General features: G+C 37.8%; 1 protein-coding gene across 13 annotated transcripts in view; it reads right to left on the bottom strand.

Annotated features, from left to right (window-relative positions):
* col25a1.2 (collagen, type XXV, alpha 1, gene 2) overlaps window positions 1-22380 on the bottom strand; it is a 246576-nt gene that overhangs the window by 47879 nt on the left and 176317 nt on the right. For 12 of the 13 annotated variants that reach the window (XM_031896009.1, XM_031896001.1, XM_031896011.1 and 9 more), the window contains 5 exon segments: window positions 21803-21829; window positions 19561-19605; window positions 14471-14503; window positions 14312-14347; window positions 9917-9961 (listed from right to left, as the gene is read on the bottom strand). In XM_031896009.1, the coding sequence (XP_031751869.1) occupies window positions 9917-9961; window positions 14312-14347; window positions 14471-14503; window positions 19561-19605; window positions 21803-21829 (186 nt within the window). 13 annotated transcript variants of the gene reach the window in all.

Below are 22380 nucleotides of genomic sequence, written 5' to 3' on the forward strand. Positions count from 1 at the left end.
ATTTCTAGCTGCTTTCTGGCTGCGTATGTCTCAATCCCATGGCTGCCTTTTAAAAGGGCTCGTAGTACGAATGACAATTTTATACAGGTCTGTTCTGCTTCCTGAGCCTGGAATATATTAGTGCAAAATGTAAGTCTAATAAAAACTGCTTTACAGTCATGCCACATTGACGTGAATTTAAGTCTGATGTAGATGGGGGTATGTACTGTATATTGTTTAACACTTTAATGTGTTTCCTTTTGCTAAACTTTGTTATTTTGGGTGCTCAGACTAATCCTTCTTGTGGATTCAATATTATTCTTTCCTTACTCCTGGGCATGCTATTCCTTATTTAAACCTAATGCATATTTGGTGCCATATTCAGCTGGGACATGTTTTGTACAAAAAGAGTGCAAAGTCTTCCATCTATTTTATATTACATAGAGGTAAAAGTATAAAATTACTGCCTATTTACAGAATATGCATAGGTGCATTACATGTATATATATATATATATATATAAGAATCACAAAAGGTTTACATAAGAAGATTTGAGGCTTTATTCAGTCCAGTGTCCAGTGTCACTGTCCCTGATGAAAGTTCCAGACAGGAACTGAAACGTCGGACTGAATAAAGCCTCAAATCTTCTTATGTAGACCGTTTGTGATTCTTCATGAAAAACTGCCTGCGAGTGCTGTCATTCTAACCTTGTTTATCCACGTTTATCTGCACGGGCACCCAGGTATCATCTGTATTTTATGGTGTGCAGCTTTCCAGCAACTTGTTTCTATATATATATATATATTTATAGAGACAGAGAGAAACATAGTGATGAAAGCAGTCATTTTGCTTGCCTCAGTTTAGGCTTCCTTCTATAGAACCCACACTACATTATATTTTAGACAATAATACCAGCCATTAATCCCCTCCAATCAAATATTAGTGCCCCATATATGCCCTTAGTACTGCACCACTTAAAGAAAAGACTGAGGGGGAGAGACATCTGAAATAATGTACCACTCTAAGGAAGGAAGAAGGGAGGGAAGGAAGGTAGAGGGAATAATACATACAGAAGCTGTTTCCTTTCAAAATATTCCCCATTCCAAGAGAGATCAATTTCCATGCACTTTTCCCTGAAGCGGCAATGTCCTTATGCCAGAGCTTTTACCAACAGGCTTGATTGATTTACACATGTCAGAGACATCAAAACAAGGTGACCTAAGAATGTTCTTTGTTCTATCTGAGCTTAGGGTATAATGTTAAAATGGTATGGCATTTGTCTATGTTTCATGCCTTTAATGTTTGCATGCAGGGCTTTATATATTTAATGCCTTATGTTAGTGTGAACCATAGTATTAGACGCTTAGAGAGTTACACTGCACTTTATTAATAGGCATCTAATTTATGGCGCTACTGCCATGCAGCACTGGGATACAAAAATAGACTCCGACTTGGGCATTATCTGTATGGAGTTTGAATGTTTTTCCAGAATGCTTCCACACTCAAAAAATATACAGGCAGTTCAAACCACCCTTGTGGGAGAATTCATTATTAAGAGAGAAAGAGATTTCAAGGTATTTGATTAGGTATTTACCTTTGTAAAGTTCTGCATAAGTGTGTCACCGCTATATAATATAACAAAGAATTATAATAACTAAACAAAGTGATGGAATGTTAATTGAAAAATGTAAAAAAAAGCTGTTTTTCATCTTTGTATCTTTGTGGGTATTTAATAAAACATTTGTTAACCCATAGCCAGCAGGCAAAAATGCTATGTGGCCAATTTATTATAACTTGAATGGCGTTGGTTATTTACACCAAAGGAATTGGCATATTGATCGAAGCTTTGTTGGCTTTTTAAGAAAGTGATCACTAGGCTTCATTGGGTTGATGGCCTAGCCCTAGTGCAAACTTTTGCCTGTTTTGTTATATAATAGCAATAGCAGTATTGGGGAGCTCAACCCTCTGTTAACTTACCCAAACAGGTATCAGGTGCAAATACTGGAAGAACCTCACCTTGCATGGGGGTCAATATCCAACAGCAAAAAAATCCAGTAGCACACTGAAGATGCAAATCGTGAAAAAATTGTATTTTATTTGCCCAAGTACATATAAACAAGCAAAGAGCAACGTTTCGGGACCCTCCGGACTTGAGAAAGGGTCCGGAGGGTCCCGAAACGTTGCTCTTTGCTTGTTTATATGTACTTGGGCAAATAAAATACAATTTTTTCACGATTTGCATCTTCAGTGTGCTACTGGATTTTTTTGCTGTTTTGTTATATAAAACTGTTTTTGTATAAGTGTCATCAGGACCACCATTTGATTAGGGGCCCTTACAATTCTAGCATTTAGGGTCCATGTGGCATTCTGTACAATACTAAAAATGTTTTTTTTTAGGACTCCAATAATAATTTATTCAGCACCATGAAGAGTTTTAGTTGTCATTAATGATTAATTCATATATTTAGGCATTTAATATTTCATGTATTTATTAATTTTAGTTTAAGTTCCTTTTCAGTAAGTGTAGTGGAATGTAATAATGAAGATTAAATAGCAGTCCATGCAGTAATGACAAGCTTTTCAACAGTATACTTTTACATTACAGTATACTCATATTCATTTGCTAAAATAATGTAATATTTAGGCATCTCATAAATCAGATTTTCCGTTCAATATTCGTACTGCAGTTGACCAGTCAGAGCTAAGAGCTGACTAACTGCTGTGGGTTAGTATTGGTTATTATTGGTTTGTACACCCCCATATGTGTTGCTATCAGGTACCAATGTGCAGACCCTGATTCGTGGGAAGGCCCCAAAGGTCTGGGTCTATAGTGGTGGATTTTAAAGGTGGCACACCACCCAGCACCATTCACTTTTGCTCTGCTACACTGGAAAATTGGTGCACATGATATCTGACAGTGCACATGATATCACCAGTTCCCTAGTGCTCAAGGATCAGGACCCAAGGAGCAGTGACTATGTGCATCAGGTGGGGGTAAGGTTGGGTGTAAGCCAGCTAATGGGGGGCTCTAGCCTTGGGTTGCATATTTTGTAAATTTGGTCCTGCTAATGTGAAATTAAAAATGGCAAAGAGATCACCAGTTAGGAGAAAACCAAAAATGTCTGCTTTTAAGGCTGAGATTTAGTCAAAAATGCATTTCCACTAGCAACAATACTAATCGCTGGTAGAAAGGCCACCAAAGTCGTGTGAAGTTTCCTCCTCCAGGCAACTTCTGCGGCTTTCCGCGACTGCGGAAAACCAAAGCGATGTGTAGGCCTTTCCACCAATATTCTATTGTGGGCGACTAAATCTCTCCATGGGACATTAACCTAACATGTATCCCTGCTTTACCTTTATCAAGAAGCTATTTGTGATGTCCAAAAATCAGGAAAAGGAGAACAAATGGTAAGTGAATACAGATAAGAATGTCTTATTCAAAAGATATAGCCCCCCTTAATGTATAGCCAGTTCTACAAAGCTTGCTCCACTTCATCTCACTGGATGACTGCACCATTAAATAAACTGAAAGAACTGCTTAAGAAAAAATAAAGCTGCCGGTTTTTGTTTTCCGAGGGGAATCCTTAAGTAATAGACAGTTTGGCCAAAAGCTGTCTCATGATCCCTCATGTTTCCAATGAAAATCATTCATGTTTTATTAGAAACTCTTTCCTAGAGCATTCTTTTGAAACACGACCTTGTGCCTGTAAAGGCAAAAGATAAAATAATGTGTTTTTAATAGCAAAGAATATAAAAGCCTGTTGAATATCAAAAAATGTACCCTTAATGTGTAGCTCCCTTTGATAAAACTAGTCTGGAGAGGAAATAACAGCTGAATAATATCTCAGCAAATATGTGAATTGCTTCATACCGTACCACTGATGAATAGATGAGTTCCTGAGTGGCAAGGTTAATTGTGAGCCAATTATTTCTACACAATGCAATACACAAGCCTCTATCTAATTGTGCAATAAAAAGGCAGAATTGTCTAATCTGTAAGAGGGGAATCCCTAATTAAAGGAAGGTTACTCAACCAATACTTTCCTAACTTACAGATAATAGGAACCCCCTTATCTAAGAAATGCTCTTTGCAAGATAACAGTAGGTATTATCTATAGGCCAGTTTTTGTTCTTTTGAAGGAAAGGAATGAAGCATGAACAGCAACTGAGGCAAAGCTGTAATATTTATATATCAACTATAAATGGAACCCAATCTTTAATTTCCTGAAACATACCACCTGTAAACCTGCTCTTCATTAAAATAAGAGCCCTAAGCCCTTCAACCGTTAATGAACAACAATTCCTGGCATAATCAGACATCCTTGCTCATGCCACAAAAAAGGACAACTTTACCCTAGAATGTTCCTGCAGTACTGCACTTAGAACAACGGAACATTTATGCTGGCAAAGATATGTTGCACTCTTCTGGGAAGGCTATGTGCATGTAACGGGGCTACCCAGCTCAGACAGCTCTCTATCAAGGGGAAGGGAAAAGGGAAGGCCTTTTCTGTGTAAAGCAAACATTTTACCCATTTATGCAATGAACCAAAGCAGACTTTCATAGAAGCAGCTCAGACAGGGGGTGGCAAAGAACAACGCCAAGCACAGATGATTAAATTCAGTGTCTTTTTATGTTAAACATTAATAAAACAATCACTACTATGAGGAGTTGCTCACACCCTCACTTCTCTCATAGCATTCCTCTCACAAAGCCTCCAGTGCCACTGACATATGGATGTACACTAGCAGAGTGCCTTTAGCCATTGAGGGGTCACCTCTTCTTATATTCTTCTCTTATATTCTTAAGCTTCTCCTGGCTCACTACAGCCAGGTTCCCTACTAACCTACACCTGAATGCTCCAGTCTCTAACTGGTACACAATCACCTGTGGTACTAACCCTAAATCCTTACCTGCTTGTTGGGGCCAATGACTGCCCTTGCTACTCTAAGAGCTTCCTGACCACCTTTAAAATGATCCTGGCAACCATGCTCTCGCTCCTCCTGGTCCTAATCTAAGGGCAGTCTGCCTTGTGGTCTGGCTAGCACTGATTACCTTGCCATCAGATCTTCACAGGCCATAGAGGAATTCCCTAGCTCAGACATTTCCTTTGATAAGCTCCTGTAGAGGGATTCCATCAGGGGCGTTTCTGGCCCCTGATCAACCTGAAGTGGTTCCTGAGATGTGGACCCTTGCCCCCAGAGAGGGTCAGGGGGGGGGTACATTGCTGTGTAGAGAGCACAATTGCCTTAAGGGTTGATGCCACCTGCTGGATAAACTTAAACATGTGGGCTGAAAATCTATGATATAGCAAATAGATATGGAGAATAAAACACAAAGGTATAGCTGCCCTTTATAGGGAGTTAAAATATTTGCTATATTAAATAAAGCCATAGAGCATCTTCCATTCTTATGTCAACATACCTTCTTTCCTGTCTAGTTAAGGGAAAACAAAATGATAATGATCAACACATGCAAAGCGCAAGCACATTTTTTTCATGATAACATTTTGATTCAATGCATATTGCATTATTTTCTATCTTCTATGGCCTTAGTTTAAACTCCACACAGGTGTCCTTGTACAGTAGTGACTCAATCTGCACGCTGTTATATGCAGGGGGTTTAGTGTTTCTATAAAAATACAATATGGAGAATATGCAGAAGATGAAAACAATGAAAATGTAAATGGCTACAAAAGCAATACCCAGATGCACCTTATTTATTCTAAAAGTCCTGCTGTAGAGTGAGTAGAGAGTGCCTGATTTTAATCTAATGCTACTGTAAATTCACATTTTTATTGCATTGTGTTTTTTTTTGTTACAGCTTCATTGTGGCTTGCAATGAAAGCTCTAAAATTGATTCTTTGTTCCAAGTTTAACTACAATTGAGCTTTTCTTACACCTCTCTCCATTCTGAAGCACTTAGATTACTTAAGTAGTCATTTATGAAAGCACATGTCTTTCGCACCCACAAGGCTGATACTGGAAATGGATTGTTTGCCTGGGATCATATGGTTTAGTTGGCAGAATCTTACTGAATTCCTCTCATTGCTTTAACCCCCTGCCATCGTTGTTTCTGCTTGTCTGGCAATTACAGGACAGGGGTAAAGTAATAAATGTTTGCACCAGGTATATTAACCCATAGCAAGCAATAAGGTGTTTAGTAAATAATAACTGCTGACTGACTGGCTATGAGATAGCAACCTTGTGTTTTATTTACCTCTAATTTCTTATCTAGGTTACTGTCACATTACCTTAGATATTCCAATGGCAGCTAAGCCGTAGTTTCCATTTGGGAGAGACCAATAGTAAGACAAGAAATGGGGTGGATAGCAAATAAAACTTCCAGTAAAAGGATAGTAATTTAATGCTCTCTAGGCAACCAGTTGCTCAGGCTGTGCAATGACACAAGTCAACACGCCAGCTTCAAGTACAGTAGGTAGTTATTTTAATTAACACATATATGTCAACACGAAAATCGCCCCTGCACCTCCCATAATTACAGCGCTTATACAAACACTATCTACACCAATGTAATATACAACTAAATGCAGGCACCGACACATAACTGTGTCACAACTGTGTCTGGGGCAATCCACATGTAAGGAAGCTTCAACAAAAGAAGAAAAGATCTGCATTTTACAAGTGCTTAATTACTAAAAGGTTTGGGATGGACCATACTGGGGATGGGTGGTGGTCTAGCCAAAACATTGGCACTTGCAATAAAGCCCTTGGGGTTATGCCCAGAAGTAAGGGTTATGCCCAGGATCAGTAAATCATAGCAACCAGTCAGCAGGTAGAAGTTACGGGTCACCTATTTAAAAGCAAACATCTTTTTGGTTGCTATGGGTCACTTCTTCTGGGCAAACTTAGTGCCTTTTATTATTGATGGCGGTAACTAATGTTTATAAGTCCTATGGAGTGTATATCTCTCTTCTTTTGAGACCTATATAAGTATTTGACATGAAAGCACTACAATATTTTGCTGGAAGCATTACATATGTTGGTATTCAGTTAGTTATTCAAACATCATACCGGTTTACAGACAAAATGAAACTAGTAGTCTGTAAATACAAAGCTGTGAAAACAGATCCTGCATAGTACAGAATATACTTTTGAAATGTGAACCTCTGATGAAATAAACCACTAATTACAATCAAGGCAAAAAAGAGATTGCATGAATAATTCATTTTATATTTAAAACAATTTTCAGTTCAAGAGATTACATCTCAGATTTCAGTTAAATATACGAAGCCTTAAAATTGTTTCCAGTCTGAAAGTCTAATCAGCATGCAGTACGCAGGGAATTAAAGGGCAACACTTCCTCAACACTTCCTCACACAGACTAATGAAATGATTACAGCACTTTGGGTCACTTGTAGCAATGAGCACATTTTTTCAGCAGACTGGTGCAAAATTGCGCCACAAAAAAAGGCACGGTCGCGTAAAAAAAGGCACGGTAGCATCAAAAAAGTAGTGCAGCACCTGCATTTTGTGAATTTTTCACCACTTCACAAATTTTTTACAGTTTTTCAATTTTTTTGACAATGCGAAGCGGTATAGATTCGCTCATCACTAGGCAATTGTTTTAGGGTGCAATACAGGGCACTAGAGGGAGCTCAAGAAACATGTGGGGCTGTGCAGTTTACTGACTAAACAATGGCTTAAAAATCTAAAACTAATTTTCAGAGGCATCCAGTTAGTACATTTGTATTATTACTTCTCTTGCTTGTGGTAAAATTGCTACTATGTGTTACTTTATTTATGTATATGATATTACCCCATATAAGTGTTATTTTACATTTCCCTAAAAATCTAAAACTGTGGTGTAGTCTGTGCTGCTGTCCTCACAGCAGCTATGCAATCACTTGTGCAAGGTTTGCTGAGAATACCTTGGATTGTGAGACTGCTACAAACATTGTCAGTGCTACTGCATAGCTAACTAAGTTTCCTCCTCTGATGAACAATTGTATCTTCCTGTGTCTGCGAGCTATTTATAAGGAGAATGTCATTTCCATTTAAATTAAAGTCTACAAATAAGGGTTCAGATAACAATATGCCTGCTTCTTATATAAGTAAAATATTCAGAAAAATGTTCGGTGAATACAATAAGATAGGCTCTTATTCATGGGAAGGAACTTCAAGATAAATTTTATATATATGTATAGTACTGCATGCTACCCTCTTGGAATTCAATCAATTACTGAAGTAATTAGTAATATTCCTAATGCCCTTCAGCCGCTGATCTGCAAGAAAGTAGTGGGTCCTTATCTATAACTGTAGTTGCAGAAGCTGCAGGGTGACTGGCAGGCAATGGGCAGAATCCATTAAGAAGAAATTCGCACAGGGAAGGAGAGAAAAAAATATCTGAAAACCATGGCTTCTATTTTATATCTATATTTAAATGTATGCCGACAATTGCCCAAAATGACACAAATGTTTGTACCATTTGAGTGCAACAGTTATGTATTAGATTCTTCTCGGTGTATCGGATAAAAACTATTGGTTTTTTTGTTTGTTTTGATAAAAGAAATGTCATGATAATAGTGGCAAGGAACATCAAGGAATTCCTATAACAATCATAGTGGAAAACAGGTAACATTTTTCATTTGGTCAATCAGTCAAGACTGGTAAAAATTGCCATCTTAATTGCCTGCCATTTAATCTCTGTGAGATATCAACTAATTACATAAGAGAACACATGGGACAAGTTATTATAGGCAAGAGTGGACCATTAATAATCCACAATAAAGTGTTTTCTGTTTTCATGACAGGAAAGCATTAAGCAGGGGAAGCATCCCAGCATGCCGACAGCCATGTATCATCTCTCATAGGGGCAATCAATGTTAGAAGATCCTTTCCTGTGCTACAAAAGAAGTCCAGAGAAATCCTGATGCTAAAACAGAATTTGCTCTTTACAAATGCTCACAAATGCATGATTTTTATCTGTGATAGTGATAATATATGTCAACAGTACAGAACTAGCAGTTACAAAAGAAATTTAGAATTGTCAAATGCCTTGGAATTATGCCAAAGGCTCATGGGAGTCTGGATAGAGGCAGATCCTATTGAAATCTTTCTAAGGTGTACCACACTTTTAACTGCACATGCTTCTTGCAGCTAAAGTTTGGGGGGAGGGGGGTGGAATAAAAGTCATCAAGAGAAAATTGAATAAAATAATTTGCAATGCGAAAATGTATGACTATGCCCAAACAATTTTTCCTTTTCTTTGTCTTCTATTCATGCAGCATGGCATTTATAAATCTAAGCTAAATGAAAACGGTTGTAAACATAGACCTCAATGAATTCTTTCTATAACCTTGGCTGGTTATATTCCCTATGCTGCTGCTTCAATACTTGTTCATTACAATATATCATAATTGCTTTTAATTGACTCTAACCAATAAAGCCAATGATATACAAAACAGATCACCATACTGTTTTATAAAGCTCTCTTCTAATTGAAGTGGGAAATTCTTTCAATGAAGCTAAAAACCCCTCAGACCTACTCATACTAATTTTCCCTAACAAACATCATCATAGAATATTTTAATATTAATATACCTCCTTGTTATCATTTGACCCATCGCTTTGAACAAGGAACAGCAACCAACCTCTTCTGTATTACTTAGGTTCTTAATTTACTGACCTTAGATTCATAATACCACTGGTTTATGAATGTAAAACATTACTGTACCCAGGCCCATATAGCACTATAAATAGCCATTATAGTCACAAGGCAGGTTTGCAAACTGTAAGCTATTACATAAAAAAATAAAATTCAAAAAATTGTGCCATAAAATATATTTGTTGAACTAATGTGCTAAGGGATGGGAAGGGGGCTACTGTAGGGCAGCCCAGTTTTATGAAATAACATTCTAAAAGAGCACAATTGCAGATGCTGGTTAATAGAGTTCTTCTTTATAGTAACAACAGTATTTACCTTAATCCCAGGAAGTCCAGGAAGCCCAGGAAGCCCTGGTTCACCCTACATAGGAAAATCACATGACAGTACAGAAAAAAAAAACATTTTGATGTGGGGATTATATAGAAGAACAAAACAGTGGTTTTTACACTTGTATCAGGTAGTGGAAAATACAAAATATATGCTGTTGACATGTCACTATAATTCTAAAATCAATGAATACATTCTATTCTGCAGCTTATACAAATGATTCTTGGTTATCAGATGTGAGAGTTTCACATCATGTTCTGAGGATACCTTTCTGGTCCTTTATGAGTATATCGGTGAGGTCCTGACCTGCTTATTTACTCAAGGATCCTGGCACTGCACAGAGCTCTTTGTCTACTTGTTGGCCATTGAAATAATTGAAACTGATTAGAAAAGCAAACGCTAATCCTTGGTTCATACTATTCTTTATTAGAAAAGCAATGACTTCTTTATAGGGAAACTACAATATTTCTCTCTAATAGCTCTCATTTTGTCCATCTTTATATACAGTGGAGGAAATAATTATTTGACCCCTCACTGATTTTGTAAGTTTGTCCAATGACAAAGAAATGAAAAGTCTCAGAACAGTATCATTTCAATGGTAGGTTTATTTTAACAGTGGCAGATAGCACATCAAAAGGAAAATCGAAAAAATAACTTTAAATAAAAGATAGCAACTGATTTGCATTTCATTGAGTGAAATAAGTTTTTGAACCCTCTAACAAAAAAAGACTTAATACTTAGTGGAAAAACCCTTGTTTGCAAGCACAGAGGTCAAACGTTTCTTGTAATTGATGACCAAGTTTGCGCACATTTTAGGAGGAATGTTGGTCCACTCCTCTTTGCAGATCATCTCTAAATCCCCAAGGTTTCGAGGCTGTCTCTATGCAACTCTGAGCTTGAGCTCCCTCCATAGGTTTTCTATTGGATTAAGGTCCGGAGACTGACTAGGCCACTCCATGACCTTAATGTGCTTCTTCTTGAGCCACTCCTTTGTTGCCTTTGCTGTATGTTTTGGGTCATTGTCGTGCTGGAACACCCATCCACGACCCATTTTCAGTTTCCTGGCAGAGGGAAGGAGGTTGTCGTTCAGGATTTCACGATACATGGCTCCGTCCATTTTCCCGTTAATGCGAATAAGTTGTCCTGTGCCCTTAGCAGAAAAACACCCCCATGCTTGACGGTGGGGACGGTGTTTTGGGGGTCATAGGCAGCATTTTTCTTCCTCCAAACACAGCGAGTTGAGTTAATGCCAAAGAGCTCTATTTTGGTCTCATCAGACCACAGCACCTTCTCCCAGTCACTCACAGAATCATTCAGGTGTTCATTGGCAAACTTCAGACGGGCCTGCACGTGTGCCTTCTTGAGCAGGGGGACCTTGCGAGCCCTGCAGGATTTTAATCCATTGCGGTGTAATGTGTTTCCAATGGTTTTCTTGGTGACTGTGGTCCCTGCTAATTTGAGGTCATTAACTAACTCCTCCCGTGTAGTTCTAGGATGCTTTTTCACCTTTCTCAGAATCATTGACACCCCACGAGGTGAGATCTTGCGTGGAGCCCCAGAGCGAGGTCGATTGATGGTCATTTTGTGCTCCTTCCATTTTCGAACAATCGCACCAACAGTTGTCACCTTCTCTCCCAGCTTCTTGCTAATGATTTTGTAGCCCATTCCAGCCTTGTGCAGGTCTACAATTTTGTCTCTGACATCCTTGGACAGCTCTTTGGTCTTTCCCATGTTGGAGAGTTTGGAGTCTGCTTGATTGATTGATTCTGTGGACAGGTGTCTTTTATACAGGTGACTAGTTAAGACAGGTGTCCTTAATGAGGTTGCCTAATTGAGTAGAAGTGTCTAACCACTCTGTGGGAGCCAGAACTATTAATGGTTGGTAGGGGTTCAAAAACTTTTTTCACTCAATGAACTGCAAATCAGTTGCTATCTTTTATTTAAAGTTATTTTTTCGATTTTCCTTTTGATGTGCTATCTGCCACTGTTAAAATAAACCTACCATTGAAATGATACTGTTCTGAGACTTTTCATTTCTTTGTCATTGGACAAACTTACAAAATCAGTGAGGGGTCAAATAATTATTTCCTCCACTGTATCTATTTATTGTTTAGTCTGGCTACCAGTGTTCAGAAACACAATTTTAAAAGAGGGGCTAACTTTTTAGGAGGTGTAAATATAAACCTTTGTAAATAATTCCTAGGATGTGGTACTTTATATTGGTGCATCTAAATTCAGGCTAATTAAATTGCTTTTTTATTTATGTTTTATTAAGTTTTCTTTTTAATTGAGTGTTTTCACCTCAGCAATCTGTATAAGAATGTGACAGACAGATGTCCTTCACCCCCACACCATGATAAGAGTGAGTGCCTGCTCATTTAAACTTACTCATACATGGTTGTTCTTCTTGACTCCAAGTTATGAATAATAATTAAAAAAAATCAATTAGATTGCTCAGAGGACACTGCAAATGATCTGTCACAGGCAACTGTACATGAGTTTCCTTCCTTAATGATAATGAATTTTTAAAAATAAGGATAATGAGACATCCAAGTTATACGTATATCTGAAGAATGAAAGGGAACCAACAACCCTGCAATTTATTATTCACTTTCTTTATACACTTATTAATGAATATGACTATAAATTCCTTAAATGTCTTGCAGTATTTTATAGTGTTATTAAGCAGGAATAAATGGGTTTGGAGGTTGAATGGTTATAAATAATTTTTCTAATTTGTATAGAATTAAAAAACTTTAGAGGAACATTGGTTACATAAGCCATGGGAAGCTTTGATGCCAGCTGCAGTTGAGCTGGCATGATGACAGTAGTGGCTTTATTTTTACTCCAAGAAGAATGCAGACAATAACCTATCTTAAAAAGAAACTTCCTCTCCTCTTCCACTTTGCAATATAAGTTTGATACAGCTTGTGTTGGGTCTTCCAACCACAGATTCATTTATTTTATTGTGCGACTATATCATAATAAATTATTTCATTGATCTTTGCTGAATCAAATGTAAGCTGATAGAAGTCCAAGAAATAGCACAAAAAATGTTACCCTTATTTCAATGTGGAAACAAAAATAAATGCATTTTGATTTCATCATCTCATTCATTTTCAAAAGGCATAAGCTATGGAAAAGTTATCCATATAAATATGTCAGGAGGATGTCCCTTCTCCTATCATAAGCAGAAGGCTGGTGAAGGTTGTTTCTAAATGATGAATATATTGATCCTTTTTTAAAATCATGAGGCCACATAATCTAGAGCATTGATCCCCAACCAGTGGCTTGTGAGCACCATGTTGTTCTCCAACCCCTTGGATGTTGCTCCCAGGGGCATCAAAGCAGGTGGTTTTTTTTTTAATTCTTGGCTTGGAGGCAAGTTTTAGTTGCATAAAAACCAGATATACTGCCAAACAGCGCCTCCTGTATGCTGCCAGTCCATTTAGGGGCTACCAAATAGCCAATACCAGTCCCTATTTGGCACCCCCAGGAACATGTTTTGTACTTGTGTTGCTCCCCAAGTATTTTTACATTTGAATGTGGCTCACGGGTATAAAAGGTTGGGGACCCCTGATCTAGAGTCTACCTGTATAGTCCAACAACAGTATCTATGGGAGCATAAGGAACATAGCCCTGTCAATTTTAGTTGACTATAAGCAAAGGAAGTCTTTAACATATGACTTGTGACTTGTGATGAAAGTTTCTCAGCCCACACTATGCTTTACTTTTAATATTGTATAGATTTTGGAATTTTTTAATTTTGGAATGTATTAATGTCAGTTTAGGAAGCTGATTGCAGTCATGTAAAAATAATGCGAGGGTTCAAATCTATTTAACCTAAAGCAACAAAAGTGTTGATAAAAAAATATTCTTATAATCTACAATATGTAATATCCAGTAAGCAAAGTTTTTTGATTCTGAATCTACAATTAAACTAATTGATCAATGAAAACCAGAATTCCATTTTGTCTTTTTTTGATTAGAATCTAAAAACCTTCCCTGTACATTACTCTCAGACTCCTTAGCCAGCTATTGAACGTTTCTAAACAAAAAGCTGAAGATATTTTCTTTTTAGATTCTCTTGTGTGCAGCAGGTTTGTGCTGGGAAAGTAGCTTGCATTCAGAAATATTAGTAAAAGAGATGCATTTGAAGTTAACCCATGCAAGGTACCATTCAAGTACGAGTGCAGATAGCAAACGTTGATTAGTGGTTTAGAATGCAACCAGACACAAAATAGAAAAAAAACATTTCAACCAATATTATTCTAGTAGAATATAGGATAACAATTCTATCATACAAATATAATAATATTATCCAATATTTCATTGAGTATTTGGGGGGTGTAAAACTGCTTTGATTCTTGATGTCATTGTTACCTTCTGCCCAAAACGTCCAGGCTCTCCAGGCTCTCCCTATATCAGAAAAGGAAATATTAGAAAACAATGAATCAGCAGACAGTTTGCACGGTTATCCCACTCTTAAAAAATGGATGCTTAAATAGAATACTTAAACTTTGTAATAAACAGACATCTTACCTTTATTCCCGCAGCAGAAGATCCTGGATCCCCCTGGGAAAATAAAGAGAATTTAATATCATTTCTAGACAAATATTGACTTTCCAGTATGAGGACATATTTATTAAATAGTGCTAAATAGGTGAAACAAAAACACACCTAATTAGCCATGTTTATTCTTTTCACAGTTGCATTTAACCCAGTATATTATCTGCCAGTAACTCTTGGGATCCCTTAGGTTTCATGAGATCAAATGAGGGGTGAGTTTGTTTCTTGCTTAGTTCAGGTTAATTTGGAATTTTAGCCAGGGTAGAAAGGAACACTTCATACCAGAAAACTTAGTGGTTACAGGGAATGTGGAGTTCCATTAATAAAGAGGAAAGGAAAAAGCCATTCTGATAGAAATGGCATGTGGTGCAGTGGTGGTTTAATAAAGTTGGATTTGGATGGAATGATGCACAATCCTGCCTGTTATACAGAACCAGCCTGTGTAGAAGTGGCCTGTAGACCTAAGTAGACTTATTATTTTGTATGAATATCCAGAAGATCATGCTTTCTAGTCAGGCTCAGATTTGTGGCAAAGCCACAAAGGCCCAGGTCTAGGGCGGCAAAGTTTTAGGGGTGTCATGCTGCCCACTTGCCTCACTGCCACAGCTGTCCCCGGTGCAGCTAGTTAGAAGCCGACACGCATTAGAAGGGGTGGGCACAGTTTCAGGTGGGTTCTTGCAAGTTAAGGGTGGAGAGCGCTGGTATGAATTCACAAGCTGGCCTAGGGTCGCACACATTTAAAATCTGGCACCTATTCTAGTTGGCTTATGTTTTTTCAGTATTGTTTTTTACATCACTGACTATACATATTTCCTTCATATAAGCAAATGATGACTAATTATTTGACATTTTATAAGTATCTGAAACACCAAGGTCCCACGTCTTAAAGACTTTATATCCTCAACAAGAGGACATTATGAGGGACATTTAGGTTGTTAGATGAACCACAGTGACAAAGATAATAATGTTCCATGTAGTCCCCAGTGATTTGTCAGGGCTTGCACAACATAAAAAGGGAAAGGGTGTATATGCTGCTATGTGTGAATTTATTTATATGTATTGGGAGTTGATTTGAGGGCAGAAGGTTAAAGACTGATGCCTTAGCTTCTAATGAAACTGTGAAAGTGTTGCTTATGTTTGCAGGTGAAAAGCTCAAAGCCAGGTAAACTAGTAGCACTAGCAATAGTACTGATGCAGTAAACATCAAAGTTTATAGACAGTGTTCAATTCAAGTGCTCCATTTCTAAAGAAGCTCCAAGGCTTTTAATCATAAAATGTCTTAATATTACATGCACTGATGTTCAGAATATTTGAAACAGATTATTATACTATATTAGTACAATAATAATATAATATTATATTAGCAGGTCCTTTAACTGAAAGCTTTTATACAAATTCCTACTCTGCACAGTCAGATTTCCGACTGTCAGGACAGAGAGATTGAGAAGCAATTATAAGATTCTGATATCTGCTTTTAATTACTTGCACTTCTTAAATGTCTTTACCTAGAGGATAATTCCAGCAAAAGGAAACAAAATACCTTTAGAGGTTCATATCAATCACCAACTAGCTAAAAGACGCCAAGTTACTACAGCTCTGAGCTATACTGTTTGTAATGTGCATATAGCAAAAACACACCTTAAGGCCTTGGTGACCAAATTCTTCATTAAACTGGATTTAATTATACCTTACTAAATATATTGAATTTTTAGTCAGGTTAATAGATCATTTATAATCCTGAAGACTGTGCCTTTCAGCATATCTAAGTTGATCAGAAATCTGATCTGAACATTTATTTTCTTATTAGTGTCTGATAACCAGATAACCCCTTACTAAAATGCTTTCTGCAAGACATCAATGAAAACACATATACTTGCAGTTCATGGTGTTTTCTATACAGGCAAACAGTGTGTGTGTGTGTGTGTGTCTAAACTACTGTAACCGCTCTGCAAAAAGTGAATTTTTGGACTCATTTGTGAGCATAGTTGCTAAACTCTTAAGTGCAGTTGCCAATAGCAACCAGTCAGCACTTTGCCTTCACTTTCTTAAGCTGGCCATACACGCACCAATGATTTTGTACGAAACCTCATTGGCGAGATGACTGATATCGCAGAAGGCTGTGGATATCAGTCGACTCACCGATTGGGCGGGTTAAAAGATTTTGATCGGGCGCCATTGAAGGCGCCTGAGCAAAATCTACCTTCAGGGCTGAATCAGCAGAAGGAGGTAGAATTCCTATTGTTTCTACCCCCATATCTGACAATTCAGCCCCGAACGTCTGTGGAAACGACCTCTCGTGCGACTGATGGTCGCACAAAAGACCGAAAATCGCCACCTTAACTTGTAGTAGACTTGTTAATGCAACACCATTGTTTGTAAATCAGCCCCTTTACACGTTTGAAAATACAAGAGCCTCACATTTTAAAAATGTCCACTTATAGTTAAAAATTAGGCTTGCCCCCACACCCATAAAAAACTAGAAACCTATTAAACTCACATTCTGCATGCCTTTACTGCAGTTGATTATATAATCAAAAAGTGCTGGTCTCTGTGTTTGCCACATGTTGTGTATGCCAATGTGCCAATGCTCAGGTTCTGCTGGGTAATTACACTGCACACAATAGATCAGGTGGGGTTTTGTTTAGACAGCAGATAAAAGATGGCTGAACACAGCAGAGCTGATCATTTTAATTTTGGTGTTACTGGTCCTGTAAAGCTGTATACATATTACTGAAAACTAAAGTATGCTCTCAGGATGTGTTTTCCTAATTGCCCATGCAAAGTTACATTAGACCACATACTGACTCATATCATTGCCCAAATCCATTGTTTTCCTTTAAACTCTTCAGTTGCATAATTAACGAAAGTGATTATTGCTTTACTCTGTTGCAGTACTAGTTTTAATAGCCTAAATAAATCTGCTATCTTTGCAGAATATGAGCAAAGTCCCAGGTCAGCTTACTAAGGAATTTGATGTAATATTTTGGAGACTGCATTCAAATGAACTGAGACATTTGCAGTATGGTCTTTTTAATCCTCTAGTTCCTCTAGAAAGCTAGGGGGCATATTTATTATGCTGTGTGAAACAAATTTTCCAAAAAAACTGCATTAAAAGCTGTGTAAAATAGACAGAGAAGAACGCTGTCCAAACGCCAGATTTTACGCGAGTTCCGACAGAAGAAAAAACGTGTAAAAAAATTATGCCAATTTTACACCGGTTTTTCACAGTGAAGCCTGGCGATGTGTGACAAATTTTCTCTTTGTTTATTTTTTTAAATATGCCCCATAGTCAGTTACAAGAGGAATGCTAAATAAGATCTTGTAATTACGGTAATAATTACATCTTTCTTCATATCTTTTTTTGATGCCAAAAACATGTGTAGCCTGAAGGGCATCTTTAAAAGGAGAATTCATCCAGATTTATATGCGTTGTGCTTAGATATACTCACCCAAATATTTCATTTATGCCCAGGTTTTCGGGGGCCTGTGGTGGAGCATGATTAGGCAGATATGACATCTGTGATGTCTGCCATTTTCCATATTATAATTTGAGCTTTGTAGAACCTAGTAGTGATGAGCGAATCTGCCCCATTTTGCTTCACAGAAAATTTCAAACGATTTGTGAAATGGCGAAAATAAATTGTTGCATGCGTCAGTTTTTTGACTTGTGCAACAATTTTTTCTGACGTGCGTAATTTTTTTTCTTTCAACACTAGAACCTAGTAGTACTGCATGATGTTCTCTCCAAATGACAAAATCTGAAGTATCTGTATAGGGTTTCACATAAGTAACTTACCTGGGTCCAAAGGACCTTTATTCTTTTGCAAATGTATGAACAGTACTTTTCACAAAAATAAAGTGGGGTACCAGGCTGATAGCACAGGCACACTAACCCAAGGACACACACACCGTGGTGTCGCAGGGCCACATGGAACAAGGGGGCCCAAATTATGGGGTCTGCTGTATTTTAATTTCCCCTTAACTACATTTCAAACTTTGCTGCCCACTCATTACTTTGGATGCCAGCAGCTATTAGGAACCAGGCAGGGATGGGGGCATGAGGGTACGCACCAGTCCCTTTTTTTGCCAGGGGGCCCAGTGTGCTTGGAGTACGTCAATGGACACACACAAACACACAAACACTCAAGAACCCATATGCCTAGAAGGTTGAAGGTTAATTTAGAGATAAAAGCTAAATGATAAACCTAAAGCTGGCCATACACCAGCAGATCCGCTCGCTTGGCGATGTCGCCAAGCGAGCGGATCTTCCCCCGATATCCCCACCTACGGGTGGGCGATATCGGGGACCATTTAGGTAAAAAAAATAATAATCCGATCGTTTGGCCCTGGGGCCAGACGATCGGATTATGTGGGCGGCAATGGGGCAGTCGGATCGGGGACCGCATCAACGAGCCGATGCGGTCCCCGATCCGACCAGATTTTCTAACCTGGCCGATCGAGATCTGGCCAATTTCAGGCCAGATATCGGTCGGCCAGGCCGATCTGCTCTCCCCATACACGGGCCGATTAGCTGCCGAATCGGTCCAAGGGACCGATATCGGCAGCTATAGTCGGCCCGTGTATGGCCACCTTAAGGCAAACTTAACCTAAATGTGCTGTATGTCTTTTTTTAATGCAGAGATTTATCAGCTATCAACATTTATTAAGATTTAGTATATGTCTAAGGACCAGTTTCCCTTTTAACTTTGTTAAAATACAGATGAGACATAATTGAAAACTATATGTGCCTAACTCTTTATGATTAAACATCCCCTGCCACCAAAAACTAAATAAGAGGGAGTGAGAACAGAAGTGCTATTCAAGCTGTTGCAGTGATAAGTTCAATTTAGGAAAGCCATTTTATTGATATATAAAGATAATATTTATCTCAATTTAATGAGTATATAAAATGTGCAATGGGAAAATAGGATTGAGTTCCCAAACGGATACACTGCTATGGGTAAGAGGTCTAGCTGATATTAAAGCCTTTAGAGAAATGCTTTTTCATTACATTGTACAGTACATTGTTATGGAATGAGTGTGATTGTTTTATTGTGCTTTACCTTAGCTCCTATATCTCCTTTAGGGCCGCCTTCCCCTGGATCACCCTGAGAAAATAAAAGAAAAATTTTTTAGTATTATAAGATGATATTTATATATATATAAAGGCTGGTGTGGCATTAGCCCAACAAGTTCCGACCACTGCTAGTTCCTTTTGCTGTTTTGCCACTTGTTCACCACAAGTTTTGTCCTTGTTCACCACAGCTTCCCAAGAGCCTTATTAGGAGTGCTGGCTATCTAATTCTCCTTGCAATTAACTGATTTCTGCAAATAAATGTTATAAAATATATACAAACCCTATCTAACAAGAATTACAGACCATCTATGAAATATGCACTATTCACTGTATTAATAATAGGGAGATTGTTCCAAGGCTGCAGTTGTGTATTGTAGCTCATATAAAGGTCACAGCAGTAACCCTTTGCTTCCTTTATGTCGAACCACCAAATGATCTCAATGGAATGGAATGAGTGAAATTATATTTTTTGAACAGATCATTATCAATATGAAAATCATTAACATTAGAAATCACATTTATACCTGTACTTACAATATACACATAGCAAGGGTAGGCATCACAGATAACGCAACTGCAATGGATAGCTTTGAACTGGGATTATAAGAAATGCATTTCCACATTATGTCTAGTACAATAATTTGATCTTCCTAACCTAAAGTATAACAATAATATCTGTGTCATACTGTATTTAAGATCCCAAGAATGGTCAAAGCATTATATTTCATGCTTCTGCTACATAAGGAAGGCAAACAAGGGCTCTGTAGTCAATCTTTTTATACTGACTCAGTGGTTAGCTTTTCTCCCTTGCAGCATTAGAACTCTATTCTATTCTAGGTACTGTCTATTTGTATGTTCTGCACTTGTCTGGGTGGGTTTCCTCCAGGTAATCTGGTTTCCTCCCACACTCCAAAAACATACAGGCAGATTAACTGGCTCCCAATTAAACTGACTAGGGATGCACCGAATCCAGGATTCGGTTTGGGATTTGGCCTTTTTCAGCAGGATTCAAATTCATCCAAATCCATGGTCCTGGCCGAACCAAATCTGAATCCTAAAAATCATGTGAGATTTTGTCCCATAAACACGGAAGTTGAAAATGTTTCACTGCACGCTACAAGCGTGGTTCTTCATGAAGGATTCGGGGTTCACCCAAATCCCAGATTCATTGCATCCCTAAAACTGACCCTAGTTTATTCTGTAAATGAGATTGGGACCTTTAATTTCATTGGGGAATTGACTGATGTGAATGATGAACAAGTGCTGTAGATGGCTATATAATCATGGCGTTATATACTGTACCTGTAAATCCAAAAGAAGAAAAGAAGAAATATTGGGGAGTAAAGCTTTTGGATCAGTCCTCTTGTGCATTTAAAGCACAGGAAACCTACTCGCTATAGCTGTCCATTGTTGGAAGTGAGATATAAAACACTTCTGCAAAGTCATTAGATACAGTAGGAAAATCAATGGGTCATTACAAGTATCTGAATGTTAATCATCTGTGGTCATGGTTAATAAATATTACGTAGAGAAAGAATGACAGCTCTGTAAAGAATTTAACATGTATTCTCATTTTCATTTTGAAATTTAGCTATATTGGGCTTTTTAACCTATGATGCTATGCTGTTTAGTTTGGAAGACAATAGTGTGGCATTTCAAGCACTTTGATAAATATTTACTTTGCAGACATCACTGCTGAATATGATATAGACAATTATTTGCAAACTAAATCATGGGTTGCAAATTTAAGTTCTGTTCTTATTCTGGGTTTAATTTCCAGAAAAAAAACGAAATACACAATGGCCTAAAATGTCTATGAAATGTCACTAAAAGCCTGTATCTCAGTAAATGACATAGAATCAGTTTGATGCCAGGTGTTAAGTGAAGCAAAAGTGTGACTTTCCGCCATTTTCCATTCCAATCACATACAAATGTTACTATGTAATTAGCCAACAATTATTCGGTTTGGGGAGTTTTGTTGAGTTTTAAAACACTTTGTGGATCACAACAAAATTGGCTTAGGTGCACTGATCTTGTGGTGCAGTCAAATATACATAGTACCAAAGTATCCAAATATACATAGTCCCATAGCACAGAGTAAACATTTTGCAATATTGCTAAAATTCTGACCATTGCTTCTTTAACAGAATGATATGAATTTATTTAAAAAATTGCTGCAAATGCAATTTTACTGTATCTAATAAAAGTAAAATAACATAATCTCATACCTTATCTCCTTGTTCACCTGGATCACCCTAGTCAAAAGAGATTATCATCAGAAAAAGGCATACTTTATAGTAACAATGACAAATACGAGCTACTGTATCGTGCTGGAGAAGAGCTGGCTGTGTGTGTGGTTAAAAAATAGTTCACCAGCTACAGTCTACATAATGTTGACTAAATACAGGAGGAAAATATGTGTGTATACGTATGGTAGGAACCTTATGGGGGAATGTAATAGAAGTTATAAATAGAAGAAAAACCTGTATAAATAATGCAAATTCACATGTACCAATGTCACACTATTCATTAGTAAGTTATCACACTGTAAATTGTATTTGTGCATAATGTATTTAAAGCCCCCCCCAGTGTGGGTGGCCTAGCTCTGGCAGGGGAGGGGGATATTTTTAATTTTTTTTTCAAGAAAAACTATTGTTTCCCCCAACAGGAGTATGGGCTCTATTAGCGTGCACTTCTGGTGTGTGTGTGGGGGGGGGGGGACAGTATAGGAATGATAAGGACCTGCTTGGCAGATTTTCTTTTTTTTTTTTAGCAACAATTGAATGCACTGTGCCCTTGTGCAAGA

Source organism: Xenopus tropicalis, chromosome 1 (assembly GCF_000004195.4).
Source record: "Xenopus tropicalis strain Nigerian chromosome 1, UCB_Xtro_10.0, whole genome shotgun sequence".
NCBI classification, from domain to species: domain Eukaryota; kingdom Metazoa; phylum Chordata; class Amphibia; order Anura; family Pipidae; genus Xenopus; species Xenopus tropicalis.